We start from the raw sequence: 14,822 nt of genomic DNA, 5'->3' as shown, positions 1-14,822 counted from the left end.
GCCCTCGAGATGGTGAGCGTGAGGCTTGTAGTACTAGGGAATCCTGGGACGAGCTCTATACGTACCATACCCCATCTATTTGGATCTTATTGTATCTGGTTCTGCTTCGGGCTAAGTTGCTACCTGCACGTGCATTTGGGTGTCCCGCCAATTTTTTTCATTATTTAAGTTTTCAAGTTGATTTGGTTAATTCTGGCCCTGACAGCTAATTCCGTAGAGTTCTACGTGAGTTTTGAATAATTAATTACCAACTGCAATCACGAGTTTATCTGATAATTTTGCTTTAAACAGAACTGGCAATGTGTCTATATTGAGGTTATAAAGCCTCACATGGAGCTAATCAACACCGATGAGACAGATCCCTGCAATTACCATCAGCTGGACAACACAACTCCGAGTAGACCGACTCCGGCTATCGTTGTGACCTGCACCGAAACGAGCAGCATCCTGCCGAGTGAACACAGCACATCTATCGATAAATCAAATGCTGCTGTTTCCACGCTCCAGCTTCAAAGGAGAGCCTTAAAAGAAGCTCCCCTCGGCCACAACAGGAGTTTTTCTGATAGCACCCTAAAAGATTTCCTGAAACGCAAGAGGGAAGAGGAAGTGCAAGAAGAACTTGATCTCGGTTCGTCACCAAGAAAATCTGGCACCAAGCGTTCCAACCGCCGCCTTTTCACCTTAACTCCCAACGACCAAATCCGTCCCATGCCCACACTCTCCCTACCTCCCTCACATCTTCCTTTCCTACAACAATGCCCGATCCTTCAATTGACGACCCTCCCCCAGATGACCGGAAGGAACAATTCCAGATGCTGATGGCGCAACTCGTGCAGATTCAAGTACAGATCAAAGAACAACAAGCTTCCATGGAACAAAAATTGTCGAGCTTTCATGAGAGCAATAAACTGGAATTCGAAAAGCTTCGTCGTGAAATGCAGGGTGAATCACTGAAAACCACCAAAAAACTGGACTCGCTGAAAAAAGAAATGGACTCAAAATACGAAGATCTTTTAAAAAAGATTGCCCTCAAGGCTCCCAGTCAACCCCCCTAGCTCCCTCGACAAGGCCCAACAGAAAATCCTGAATGACCTGGAATGGAGACTGGACCAGCAAGAATGCTCTTTTAGGAGGAGCAACATCATTATCAAAGGATTACCCAGGGAATCGAACAATGTTCTTTCTGAGACTCAGGCCTTTCTAAAAAAGTACTTTGATGTCGCTGAGGGTATTGTGGAGGTTAGAGAACTAGGCAGAAATCCCTCCAAATTGATCTCAGTCAAGTTAGCTGGTATTCCACTGAAGGAAGAAATCATGAGTTCTAAAAGTAAACTCCGCGCCACTAAAATATTTATTGAGCCGGATCTGTCCAAGAAGGAGCAGGAGATTTACTCCAAGATAAAGGCCAGGATAAATTGGCCTTGGGATTGGCCAAGATAAATTGCCAGGGAGAAGCGTGCACAAGACCACAAAGAGTCCCGATTTGTATAAAAAATCCAATCCCAAGGTGCAATCTTCCATAATATCAGCTGAAACCAAATTCAAATTGATCGACATGTTGGAAATGTGAATGGTAGTATTCAGAATCGAATAATGGTGGAAAGGTGTTTTAGCCACGATTAGAATCTTGATGGGTTGATAAACTTGTTTGAAATTATTGGAATGTTTATTAAAGAATTTTGGATTGAGAATGGAAATGTCGGATGCTGTGTAAATTAACATGGAGCATTGATGTGTCTCAATCTTTCCAGTTAACGTTGGATTCAAATGCAAATGTTTTTTGTCAATGATAGATCGGTAGCAATGATTGAAACTTTTTCTCCGAGCCAATCCATCCCTCGCTGGATTGACTCTACTTAGTTTTCCTGATCAAAATTTCTCTCCCTTGAATTTGTTGGTGAAGTAGAGTTCGACGTATGAAAAGGAACTTCAGCGTTGCCAGTACGTCGACAATGTTGGTAGTAGTTGTTCGGACGTTTGGAAGATGATGATCGAATAGAATCACGACATCTAGAAAATTGAGCTGTAAAATTTCTGCATAATTTATTCTTCGAATTCGATCTACATTCATTTGCACAATGCCCGAACGATTTGCAACTGTAGCATTGAATTTTCGATTTTTGTTTGGAGGAAACTGCCCTAATTTGTGAGGAAATTGTTGATTTGAAGATTGATCGACAGTTCCATTGAACGATCGATTTGATGATTGAGGGAATTTTGCATTGAAAGGTCGTTTGCGTCCAGCAATTATGTAATTCTCGGAGTTTGTTGTTCTTTCGATTACGTCCAACTCGGTAGCTCGTTCAATAGCTAAACGCAAAGATTCAATTCGTTCTTTACGCAATTGGGAAGAGATATTTGAATCGTGAAGCCCTCTAATGAATTGACTAGAAGCCATTTTATCCCGAGCCTCGTGCGAAACGTTTGGATGGGAAAGTCGGGATAGTTTCTTGATTTCTTCTCCAAAAGTCGCGATGTCTTCAGAATTTTTTCTCTCGCGAAATTCTAGTTCTCGATAATTCATTCAAGCAAAATGCTCCTCACTGAATTACTCGTTTAAAATTCGCACTAATTTGTCGTAATTTTTAGCATCTTCATGCGATAAAAATTCGAGAATTTCAAGTTCTTTTCCTCTCAAGCAAGCAGCTGAATGCGCACCTTTCGATTCAACCGACCAGCTGTTGTGATTCGCGCTGATATTAAATTGTTTCTGGTATTGGAGCCACGGTATTTTACCGTCATAAATCGGAAGTTTGATTTTGTTCTGATTTTCAGAACTAGAATTTGGGAATGGAGGATTGTTTGCAGGATTAGCATTATTACCAGCGCTAGCAAGATTACTACCAGAAGCATTACTACAAGCATTGGGGTTAGTTAGATTAATTAATGAGACGTTATCTGTTTTAGACTGCTCTCTCCTCGATCCACTCTCCTCCAAAAATTCCTTCATGATATTACGAAAACCTTGATTGATCGTCTGGCGTTGGTCCTCAAAACGTTCATCTAAATTTGTTGCGATCACACGCCGATGTTCGTCCAGTTTCTCGTTGAGTTGATCATTCATCCTCGATTCGAAGTTCTGCATCCGACTCTCCAACAAATTTTCCAACGTTTCAAATCACTCATCAGTCTCTTGTTGTTGTCTCTGGAATCTCGAATTCATTTCTTCATGTCCATTTCCTCTCTCGGGAACAGAAAATGGGCGATAATGATGTCTTCCTGGCCCCCGGGGAAGAATCTTCGAATCGCCATCCGACTCGTCACTCATTGCGTTCTGTCGGTAGTTGTCACTCTTTTTCCAGAGATCCAGAAATATGTGCGATGAGTTCAATCACTTCTGACACCAAATGTTGTATTTAACGAAGAAATAATTCAGGATAATCAAAGGGGGGTATCTATTGACAGTCCTTCAGAATAGTTTATGGAACAAAGATCAATCAGAAATGAAGTTCTTTACAAAACATTAAGAAAAACGACAATCAACTTTCGTTCATTTTACAAGAGGGGAAAAGGATAGATTAAACCATTCGATACCGTAACAGTATGAACATGTGCCTTTCACTGCTTGCCCGGCACCAAAAAAAAGACTTCTTGCGGAGAATTGTGACATCTGATGAAAAGTACATTTTTTACGAGAGTCACAAACGTAAAAAGTCGTGGGTAGATCCCGGACAATCCAGTACATCGACGCCGAAACAGATCATCTACTTAAAGAAGATTTTCCTGTGTATCTGGTGGGACATGAAGGGTGTGCTTTATTACGAACTCCTGGAAACAGATCAGACGGTGACTGCGGAACGCTACAGCCGAAAACTGAACAAACGGAGCGAAGAACTTGATCGGAAAAGCCCATTTACTGGACAAGGAAGCAGGCAAGTCATACTGCTGCATGACAATGCTCGACTTCACGTTGCTCGCGCGAATCAGAAGACCCTCTTAAACTTGGGATGGGAAGTTCTCCCGCACGCGGCATATTCACCAGACTTGGCCCCATCCGACTATCACTTGTCCCGGTTCATGCAGCACGCCTTAGTGGATAAACAGTTTAAAACGCTGCACGATGTGCGTAAGATTGTCGATGACTTTATCGGCTCGAAGCCTGCAAGTTTCTTTCGCGACGGCATTCGAATGTTACCTGAGAGATGGCGCAAGGTCATAGAAAATGATGGACAATATTTTCAAGATTAAATTCGTTGTTTTCAATTTTTTTTTATTAAATAAATTTCATGAAAAATCTGTAAAAATTGAGTCCCAAACCTAATAAACTCACGTGTTTCCAATTTTCGTCCCAGAGAATTTGAAATTTTTTTCGTTTGTGATGTCCAAAAATCTATAAAAATAGCTTTTTCTATCATTTTCAAATTATTTTCGAATATTCCCGAATATTTTATTCAAATTCAGTTTAATTTCACCATCACGGAAATCAAAAGTACAAAATCATCACAAAGAGGTTTTACCACACAGGTGAGTGCAATTGCCATTGCGACAGAGTGTCACATGATACGCGCTGTCAAAATTGCTGAATTGACAGATCGATTCCCTCCAAGAATAAGAGGTGGGAAAAATCACGCCATAATTTTCACCAATCAAAAATCGATTCGTGCAACCACCATGAATCGATCCGCTCCCCAAAGTCCAAATTACAAGACAGTTGAGAAGCACCCGCGGAGCGATAATTTGACTTAGTGGAAACTAGTTTCCGGAATCGATCTGTCTCTTTCGGTCCTCCCATACTATAATTCGCGATAGAGTCGATATAGTGCGTGGTACTCTATTTCAATAATAGTAAATAGCTAAACGGGCGAAAGTGCACAGGGATACTGCATCCTTGAGTCGAAAGTACGAGTGTTTCTTGCATTTTAAGAAGACTAATTCATCAGTTCCCGCGGGTGTGGACATTCTCAAAAACTATTCAAACTCTGTCTTAATTATAAGCGAGTGGCTGAACGTAGTGCAATAAGAAGTATTCATAATAGAATAAGGGAAAGCCTTTATTCTCGTGAAGAAGGACGATTGTGTTACCGAAGGATCCACAACATAAAAACCTAAGGACTAAATTACTAAACATCAATAAATTGTGAGTTAAATATTTAAGCACTTTCAATACTTCGAAATCCAAAGTAATCGGTTATCAAAATTTTATAAGGAACTTTCCAGGGATAAAATTTTCAATTCTTGCTACATTTTAATAATTGAATATTTGTTATAAATTTTACATGAAATTCTAGATTCTATTCGAAGTTTCAATTTGTATTTTTTCAAGGATTAAGAATATAGAAGATTACTTTTGAGCACAAAATTTACTCGGAATCTTTTGATTATTTCTAATCCATCAAAACTTCCTCATCCCTGAATTCTTCTTTCGATATTCCAAATTAGTAGAATCAAACAAGGTAGGAAAGAAAAATCAAACCTAGCGTCGTCCAAATTAAATTCAAAATATAAAAATATTTAGCTTCATTTCTAAATTGGAAATTTAACTTTTTCATATTTTTATATCAAAAGTTCTAGTTTTTATTTTCCGTAAATAATCACTTTTTCCTAAAGTTGTCCTCCGACGCTGACGTCTTCGAACATAACACGTTTGATTTTGTTCCAAAGCGGATATGTCACCAAAAAACTGTATGAATTCAACAATCCCAGTGGATTTTCGATTTGACATCGAAGGTTGTACCAACTTAGCAGTAATTGGATACTCGTGGTACAAGATATCTCTGTGCTTCCATAATTTTTTTGATGATAGTCGATTTCATCCACAAAGTCTTTTCTGACGAATATGCGTTCATAAACCAGACCGAAGAAAAGGATAATAACCACATTCATTCAAATTACTTTCAGAGCCGTGTGATGAAATCTATTTTGTATTACGGGCATCAAAATCGCGATCCAGCCGAAAGTAGCGAGAAAAGATATCGTTGGAGATATAACAGAATTAGCAATGACTGTACGCTGATCTGACAGAACACGCATTGACGAGTAACGAAAATGTTCATTGCAGTTTCGTATATGAATAAATTTTCCATGTATTGGATTGGCTGTGAATTTTGTAAAAATCGAAGAAAAGCTTGTTATTATATAAACGATTCTTTCTTAATGTCATACAAATATGTTTTTTATTTTCCGGCTTTTTGAGTCTCCTTTTCGGGTCTCACTTCGGCGCTCTATCCAACCCTATACATACAGCGGTGGATTCTACACGGTACCACATTCGCACTTCTACATATAGAACATAGAAGTTGCATGGGAAACCGCAGGGAACCCATGCCGGTACAAGCGGTTATTGTATTAGCAACCTTTCGTACGCCGGAGCCTTCCGTTGAAAAATTCGGTCCCACTGGAAATCGAACTCACAACCTTTCGCACATTACTTGCGTCTAGCCCACTCGGCCACCGACGTCGGTCCCATTATACAAGTATGGTTCGTTTTTTTTCTATTTTATTAATCAATAATTGTTATCAACAGCTACAGATTTTCTTAATTACTGAAGGGATTGTGATGTCTGTGATATCGGGCAAAAGATGTTGGTCAATATGAGCTCACAAAAACTCAAAAAATGATCGAATTATATTGTCTCGGTCTAGATAAGGTAATCATGATTCGGCCCATACATCCTAAGTGGGTACCAGATTTGATGCCGAATACGGTTAATCAAACTAGGACCGACTATTAAGCGTGCTATAGCTCATCAGTGCTGAGGAGTTTTCCGAGTCGAATTACTAATTGATAAGTAGATAGCATTCAATTTTTTCCTGGATTTTTTCCTGGTGTAAATAACTCCATTTTCTGCGAAAATGACTGGCTTTCAAAAATTCTCAGGCGATCTATTAAGACAAATTGAAGTTTATTGAGAATATATTATTGCTACTTTCGTGTCACTTTGTTTATATCATAATACCAAAATTTACTCTCGAATTTTTCTTCATTTGATGTTTTTTTTGGTTACTAAATATTTATTCTACACTTAGAATTTCTTTTGATATTGGTTTTGCTTCAGTGAGAGGAAGAGGAACCCCTGGTCCCCTAATATGCTTCCATACTCATTTTTTCCCGCTGTGGAAAACCACGCTATTGACACGTACGTGAAAAAAATGTATTTTATCTAACGAGTTGGTGAACGACGTTGGCGACGAGGGTAGCGATTTACAGCTCGAGCCGAAGGTAAGGATTGTAGTCATACTCGTTAAATAAGTCATTTTCTATGAGGTGAGCCCGCCTTCGGCTCGTCCTGCAAGCCCATATTCGAGTAAAGGCATTGTGAGGATAATAAATCGAACAACATAATTCAATTTTCTAGGAATCAACCAATTGTAACTTACTTACCATCATAACAAGTTCCAGTTTTATCACAGTTGACGTCAGTACTTTTTGTAAAATTATTGAGTGTTGGATCTTCCGTAGTTTCAATAAAAAAGGGCAGTTCTGCTGGTTCTGTTGAATGAATAAATATTAAAATGATATCGATCAATTGCTAGGGGATACGTTCTCCAAACGACGACATACTCTCGCAGAAATTCTCATAGTAGTTCCCAATTCTGTCGCCATTATCGATGAGGGGTCTCTCGGCATTTAGATAAGTCGAGGGGCCGTCCGGTAGAGTCCAGTGATCCAGATGGAAAAGCTGACAGTTATAAGTTGTTCCAAATGGCAAACCACGATAGAGATAAGACCTGCAAAGGAATTCGTTTTCTAGCTCGCAAGCGGACCTGCATGATGCTTCGTTCTGCACTGGAAGCTCTTTGTCAGTGTAATAGTGGATGCCAGCATACTGAGCAATTTTGTCCTCCGCTACTCCAATTCGTGGACTCAGAAAGTTTCTCTGTGCCTTGCAAGCATCTTTGCCTAAATGACCAAGCAATTTTTTATGTATTAGTAATAAAATAGAATTGCTGTTTTAAGTGTAATAGTATTGAATCATAATTCAATAATGAAGTACTGAAACCTCTCGATCATTTCCTGATGGCTTCTTCCAAATACCGTAAGTCGAGCATTCTGAACTCGGACTATCATTGTGTAATTATTTAAAACGCAATAACTAACCAGATCATCGTAGTCGTGTGACGCAGCAGATAATACCACGGGTACCAGTTGCCAGTTGGTGGGACTCATTAAGATAACTTTCCATTATTCCTTTAAACTTTTCCTTTTTAATCCAATATAATTTGGATTATGAGTGTATGAACCAACAGTTTAGCCAATTTCGTTTCGAACTTTATATAAATGATCAGTTTAATTTTTGGACCCAAATGCCACGCAGTTTATCATCATTGGAGGATGAGCTCAGCCCTTAGAAATTCCTTAACTACGTTGGATACAATTTTTTTCGGTACAACGAAGTAAAGGAGTGAGCCAAATTAATGTATTAAAAAAAAAAAAATTCACCGATCGAGTCGAATCTTCTTGCAGAAGTATTTTCAAAATTAGAAACAATTTTAGATAAAAAAATTGTAGGCTCCGATAAATCTCTCTCCCAGACTCATTTAAAGAAATTTATTTAGTCAATAATCCCGCTAGTCGCCCGCCGGTAAACTCTTTGATGTATCATTTGTCATCACTCCGAGTGGCCGCACTCAGCGGGCACTGATAGATACCTACCTTGGTCGAAGAGGCTTGATGCCGCGACTATGCGATCGCCCGCGTTTTTGGTCCCCAGTATCCCCTCCACTACCAAGCTAATTTATATTCCCAGTACCCAGAGTAACAACCAGTATAACGCTAAGCACATGTCCAGAGTTACTCATCCTGAGTGTTTCGTTAACGCATTGTCTAAAAGTGTCTCATTCATCTAATTTAACATTTTGTATAATTGAATCGTCCTTAGACCCTCCAGTGAGGTCGCATAATTGTGGAGTTTTTTTTTGTGATTCGCTGCTCAACTGCAGTCCGAATGTTTTACATTATTTTGTACAGTGATTAGTGTAGACAATAATTTGGAACAGTAAAAGCCTCAGTGACAATAGTCAGTGTTCTCAATTATTCCCTCCTAGAATCAAACACAGTTCAATTTCACAGCAGTCCCACTCACTCACTCCTTCAGACCCAAATTTCCAACATTCCAAACCCATGAAACATGGTCCTTCGAGCCGGATAAAGGTCGTGAGTGTTTAGAGTGGGTAGTGTAAGCGGATTCAAAACAATAACATCATTGTATCTAGTGAGCGGCTCCTAGTGAGGTTCAACTGAATACAAAGGACTCTAGTTTAGAAAGAGCCAAGCAGAGTCATCTGCTGGTGGCGAACCCAGTGGTCGATACAACAACGCGGTCGGTAACTTATTGACAACTGTTCCGACCTATCTCGAGATCTCAGCATCTCAGATCACAACCTACATTTTTGAAATGTCGTTCAAAGAGCGAGTTAATATCCAGAGGGGCCGAGCGACGTTTATTGAGAAACTCTCCAAGGAAGTCGTTAAAGAGAGCTTCAAAGCCTTGGATATTACTGTACTCCAGACACATATCGACATGCTCGAAACGTATTGGGCGGAATTTAAGGAGATGCACGAGAAGCTAGTTGGAGGCAAAGACCCCTCCATTCTTTCCCACGAGTACGTCACAGGCAAGGTGTACGACGCCTACCTCTCCACAATCGCCAGGATCAAGCTGATCACTCAGATCAGAGCCGAGGTCGACTCGGCAGATGAGGCTGATATCTTATCGCAGTCGTTCTACAGATTGAACACTGGATTCTTGTACCAGCCAGCACCCAGAACGCTTCCTAAAATCCAACTCCCCACATTCACATGGAAGTTAGTGAATTATATCCAGCTAACCTCTCTCAGAGGACTCCTTCACTCCTGCGTGGGAATAGCTCTTTGCTCGATACGAGAATCATGGACTTTTCATCATCACGAAGTAAGAGAAGGTATTCAGCGTTGCGCTTATCCAGTCAAGGAACTCAATACTCTACTGAGCACTGTAACCGAGGCCCTGAACGCACTCAAGGCACTGGACTGCCCAGTTGATCAGTGGGATATTATCCTCGTCCACATAGTAGCCAGACGTCTAGACAGCAGGACTCCAGAATCGCGGGAGAACAAAATTGGTTCTAGCACAACGTATACCAGTTACGCTGCCTTAAAGGATTTCATCATCGGTCGTGCTCGGGCTATACGTCGAACAGCAACATGGTCTGAGTCTTTACCCGACGGTTTCGGTGGCTACCAAGACTGTGTCCTCACGCTCCTCTTAAAAAGGCAACACCCATCAAATCCAAGGGAAGCCCTCAGTACGCCCCTGCAAAGTGCTGGTAGCTAACACGACTGGGATAGGGAAAACAGAACCAACATCGTCCTGGGCGGATATGAGGCGTTTCCCATACTCAATGGGTCTAGATGATCATTACATCGCTGTGTGTACTGAATATGCTCAGTTGAAGCCGGGTGCTCGCAAGGAGATTGTAGCTAATAAGGGATTGAGCTACAACTGCTTCGGCAAACAACTGTGAACACCCAATTCACAGTTGTCAATCGAAGCACAACTGCCTAGCTCATATCATCATTAATCCCAGTCCTTTTCATAAGGTGCGCATGCTCACAGACCCTAGCTCAGAGATATCATTTATTTCGGAAAAGTTAGCTAAAGAGTTACACATCCGACGAATGCACTCGACGATTAACATCACCGGAATATGAGAATCAGCACCTGGGCACACCCGAGGCACTGTAAAACTATCACTGCGTTCCATTCACTCAGTCCGAACACTTGAGCTAACAGCCCATGTTCTAGCTGAAATCTGGACGTTATCACCCTCGTTCTCTGCCGCAAATATCTGCTGGCCGCACAGCGATCAGCTCAGCTAGATGATCCAGGTTTTCTCGTTCCAGCGCTAATAGATAGTCCTCCTCAGGGCAGACGTTTACGGCTGCATCATCAAGGAAGCGATAGTCAAAGCAGACCCACATGCTCCAGTCGCCCAGCGCACCAAGTTTGGCTGGAATGTTTTTGATCCAGAGCATCATAGCTCAGCCAAGATCTCCTTTCACCATACGACCATCACTAATGACGATCTCCAAGAACTTTTCACGACGTTCTGGACCTAAGAAGAAGTCCCAGCTGCGACAAATGCAACGCTCTGCTTAGAGGAGTTGGAGTGCGAGGAGCACTTCATGAAAACTCATACCAGAGAGAGTTCAGGTCGTTAAGAAGTACGACTGCCGCTGTGCTCGACACCATGTGAACTTGGAGATTCCAAGTCACGCGCGCCAGCCTGTCTCAGCACCTTCCTGAAGAGGATTAATAAGGATCCAACGCTAGCCAAGAAATACTCAAAATTTCTCAGTGAATACGAGAACCTAGCACACATGAGGCTTGTCTCATCTCAGCACCATGGTGAGAGTTCGGCGGTCAGTCGGTAATCTTCCGAGATGACCTTGGTACATGGTGCTTCAGTAGCAGGAGGATCGAGGTTCTCGAGGGAGGGCCGGCTGGGCCGGACCTAACCAGCTCACGAGTATTTCTTTTCGCATCATGGAGTCCTTAGAGAGAGTCGCTCCAACAAGACAGGTACCGGCAAATCGCTGAACGATATTATGCATACTGGGGGGGGAGGTACAGAATAATATCTCAGACTCGTATTCATGACAGACATAACCAAGATGTTCTGCCAAATCCAAGTTCACCCAGATGACTGGCCGCTCGAGCAGATACTCCGGATTGACCCCCGAGTATGAACCCAGACGTGTCAACTCACCACAGTTACGTATGTCACAAGATTGGCGCCCACTCTCGCCGTGCGGATGCTCAATCAACTCGTAGTTGATGAGGGACATAAATACCCCTTAGCAGTCGCACCACCCACCCAAGACGATATCTGCGGTAGTGCTGACTCACACCAAGGATTCCGAGAAGTCGCCCAACAAGTCCAGGATCTCTGCATGGCGTGTCAGTTCCCACTCGCCAAGTGGCACAGTAATGGCCCAGAGCTCCTAGAAAGTATTTCACCCCAAGATGTTTCTCAAGAAATACGATCCTAAGAAGACTCAGAGACCAAGGTATTGGGCTTGTCGTGGTTCTCCAGCACCCACAAGTTCTTCCTCTCATCCAATGCCCCTATCAGCTCACCGATCATCAAGAGAGTTATGCTATCAGAAGTAGCTCAACTCTATGATCCCCTCAGATATCTCGCCCTAGTTGTTATACGAGCCAAGATGTTACTACAGACGCTATGAGTCGAAAAATTGGATGTGGACGAGACACTGTCAGATAGAGTCCAGAAGCAATGGACATAATTCAGAGGGGAACTTAACCATCTGGCAGAGACGGCAATCCCCAGATGGCTGGGCCTCACCAATAATACTAGCGGAGAAAACCGCGGGTTTGCAGATGCCTCCAATCGGTGCTTGGCCAGAGTAGACTACCTGAACGTTGCTAACCCAGACCAAGTTAACATCTTGTTGGTCTGTGGTAAAAGCAAGGTAGAGTCCACCAAGAATCTCACTACACCTAGACTACAGCTCACAGCAGCCTCGGTCCTAGTCAACCTAACCCAGTACGTTGCCCAGCAGCTCAACATCCAAGAAATCCCAGTGTTTCTATGGACTCTTTAAACAAAAATGTAACACTGGATCAGTTCACATCCGTCGGGGTAGGAAGAATTCGTGCAGAAGAGAGTTTTAAAAATCCAAGAGACCATCCCTCAAGCTCAATGGTGCCTGGTCTCAGGAAAGCAAAACTCAGCAGACTATGCTTCACGATGAGTATCAGCAACACAGTTGAAGAATAATCATTTTTGCTGGACAGGTCCATCGTGATTCAGAATTCCCCAGACGCATGGCTGTCACCTAGCCAAGAGATAGACACAGCAACAGACCTGGAGGAGAAGCTAGGAGTGATCCTTTTCGCTCGAGCTCAGCAACCTAAAGTTTGGCAACTTATCGACAAATATCCGTCGCATACCAAGTTGTTTAGAAATATACAGCAGTTTGTCTAAGGTTCATCGGCAGACATAGGAAAGTCCCGAGTACCGCGCTCTCAACGCCGCTTCAGCCAGCGGATCTGGAGCCAGCCAGAATGTTCGGGATTAAATCTACCTAAGCAGCATACCTCAGCCACGAGCTCAAACACGTAGCCAGGGTTGAGAAATTAGCGAAATCCCATTCAATGAGCAAGGTGATCGCCACAATTGATCACAGAGCCATATTACCAGTCGGGGGACGACTCGGGTTAACTCCACTGGACCCAGACATCAAGCATCCCGTGATAGTTCCCAAGGAAACACAGCTTGTATAATTCATTATAAGAGAAGCTCAACAAAAGATACACCACGGAGGAACCCAGCGCACCACAACACATATTGGGAGATCGTACTGGATTCCCGGTGGGCGAGCTCCAATGAGATCATACATTTTTTAATGTATTTCCTATACTCGAGAACGTGGCTTTCGAGCGCAGCAGTTTATGGGGCAGCTCCCAACTCCACGCATAAGCACAGCAAGAGCCTTCCTCAACATCGGCATAGACTAGGCAGGCCCAGTCTCACTCAGGTCATGGAAGGGGCGTGAATACAAGGCATATAAGGATTGGTTAGCCATCTTTTTATGCATGGTCACGTCAGTTGTCCACCTTGAAGTAGTATCCGAATACTCAACAGGGGGTTTCGTTGCTGCGTACTGCAGATTCATCAGCAGAAGAGAAATGTTCAAGATCCTTTTCAGCGAATGAGGAACGAACTTCATAGAAGCTAATAAGGACCTAAAGAAGTTCTTTGAAATGGGCTCCCAGGAATCTCAACACCTAGTTATTTCTCAAGTTACTTCTCAACGAGGAGCCCAGTGGTCCGTTAACGGGTAACACGCTTTATGATCCGCGGATGAAATTTTTGGGACAAAATTGCCAAATGAAAATAAAACTGAAGATAATTTTTCCAGCCACAATTGTATTGTTGACATCTATTCTGCCGACAATTCAATCTTGGTACATTATATCTATCGAGAAATTACAACACATAATTCTTCACAATTTCGGATGGTAAACAGTAATTAGCGAGGATTCCCGATGACGTTCTCCCTTTTCGTCTTGAGAATATTGTATCTTCTTACAATTCTACTGAAAAATTCAATTATTTGAAAAGTGTTGTAACTATTTTAAGGTTGTAGAAGCTGTTGTGACGATGTTTTTGGTATGTTCATCGTGTAGTTTGAAAATGAATCGGAGTGATTGCTTAAGCGATTGGAAATTTAATGCAAGATCATTTGTAATTATATGTGATTCAATGCCAGTGAATGGTTGTAAAGTATATTTATTAATAATGGTAATAGCTTTTATGAATTGGAGGGACTTGGTTTACTGGAGTGGGGGAAGCATTGTAATTTTATGTAAAATCGGAGTTACTGAATTGAAAATTCCGAATTGAATGTTATGTATGAATTTTGAATTAATTATTTATTTGTGGCCCTTGACATTGCTTCAGAAGAGGATGCAATTTAAATGAAAGTTCCGAAAAATTTGTCAATGGTTATTTCGTACCTCGGGAATTCTGGATGTGGGTGAAGTTATCGGTGAGAAATTTGCAAACGGATAAATTGTCATCGGTTATTTTGTCGCGGAAATTTTGTCCGTGGATCATAAGTTACAGAACCGTCGATGACAGCTTATTCAGCAGAGGCTTCAGATGTTCCGGAAGACGTGGTCCACGTGATACCTCCAGAGCAAACAGGCGATGTCTATGTGGTATCATCTCAGTACGGACATCCAGATAGGCGAAATCTCCCTCTCTCTCTCTCTCTCTCTCTGTCTCTCTGTCTCTCTGTCTCTCTGTCTCCCTGTCTCCCTGTCTCTCTGTCTCTCTGTCTCTCTGTCTCTCTGTCTCTCTGTCTCTCTCTCTCT

The 14,822-nt window shown here is 42.1% G+C and overlaps 1 protein-coding gene across 1 annotated transcript in view; it reads right to left on the bottom strand.

Annotated features, from left to right (window-relative positions):
- LOC107043966 overlaps positions 1 to 14,822 on the bottom strand; it is a 231,473-nt gene that overhangs the window by 152,253 nt on the left and 64,398 nt on the right. Inside the window, exons 4-5 of the mRNA XM_015265693.1 lie at positions 7,502 to 7,840; positions 7,322 to 7,429 (exon numbers count right to left, since the gene is read on the bottom strand). Of these exons, the coding sequence (XP_015121179.1) occupies positions 7,322 to 7,429; positions 7,502 to 7,840 (447 nt within the window). The remainder of the gene's footprint in view (positions 1 to 7,321; positions 7,430 to 7,501; positions 7,841 to 14,822) is intronic.

The sequence above is a fragment of the Diachasma alloeum genome, unplaced genomic scaffold (genome assembly GCF_001412515.2).
Source record: "Diachasma alloeum isolate Michigan unplaced genomic scaffold, Dall2.0 Dall_scaffold_00649, whole genome shotgun sequence".
NCBI lineage: Eukaryota > Metazoa > Arthropoda > Insecta > Hymenoptera > Braconidae > Diachasma > Diachasma alloeum.
Note: the sequence above shows the minus strand (reverse complement) of the source record. Positions and strands in the feature narration are given on the sequence as shown.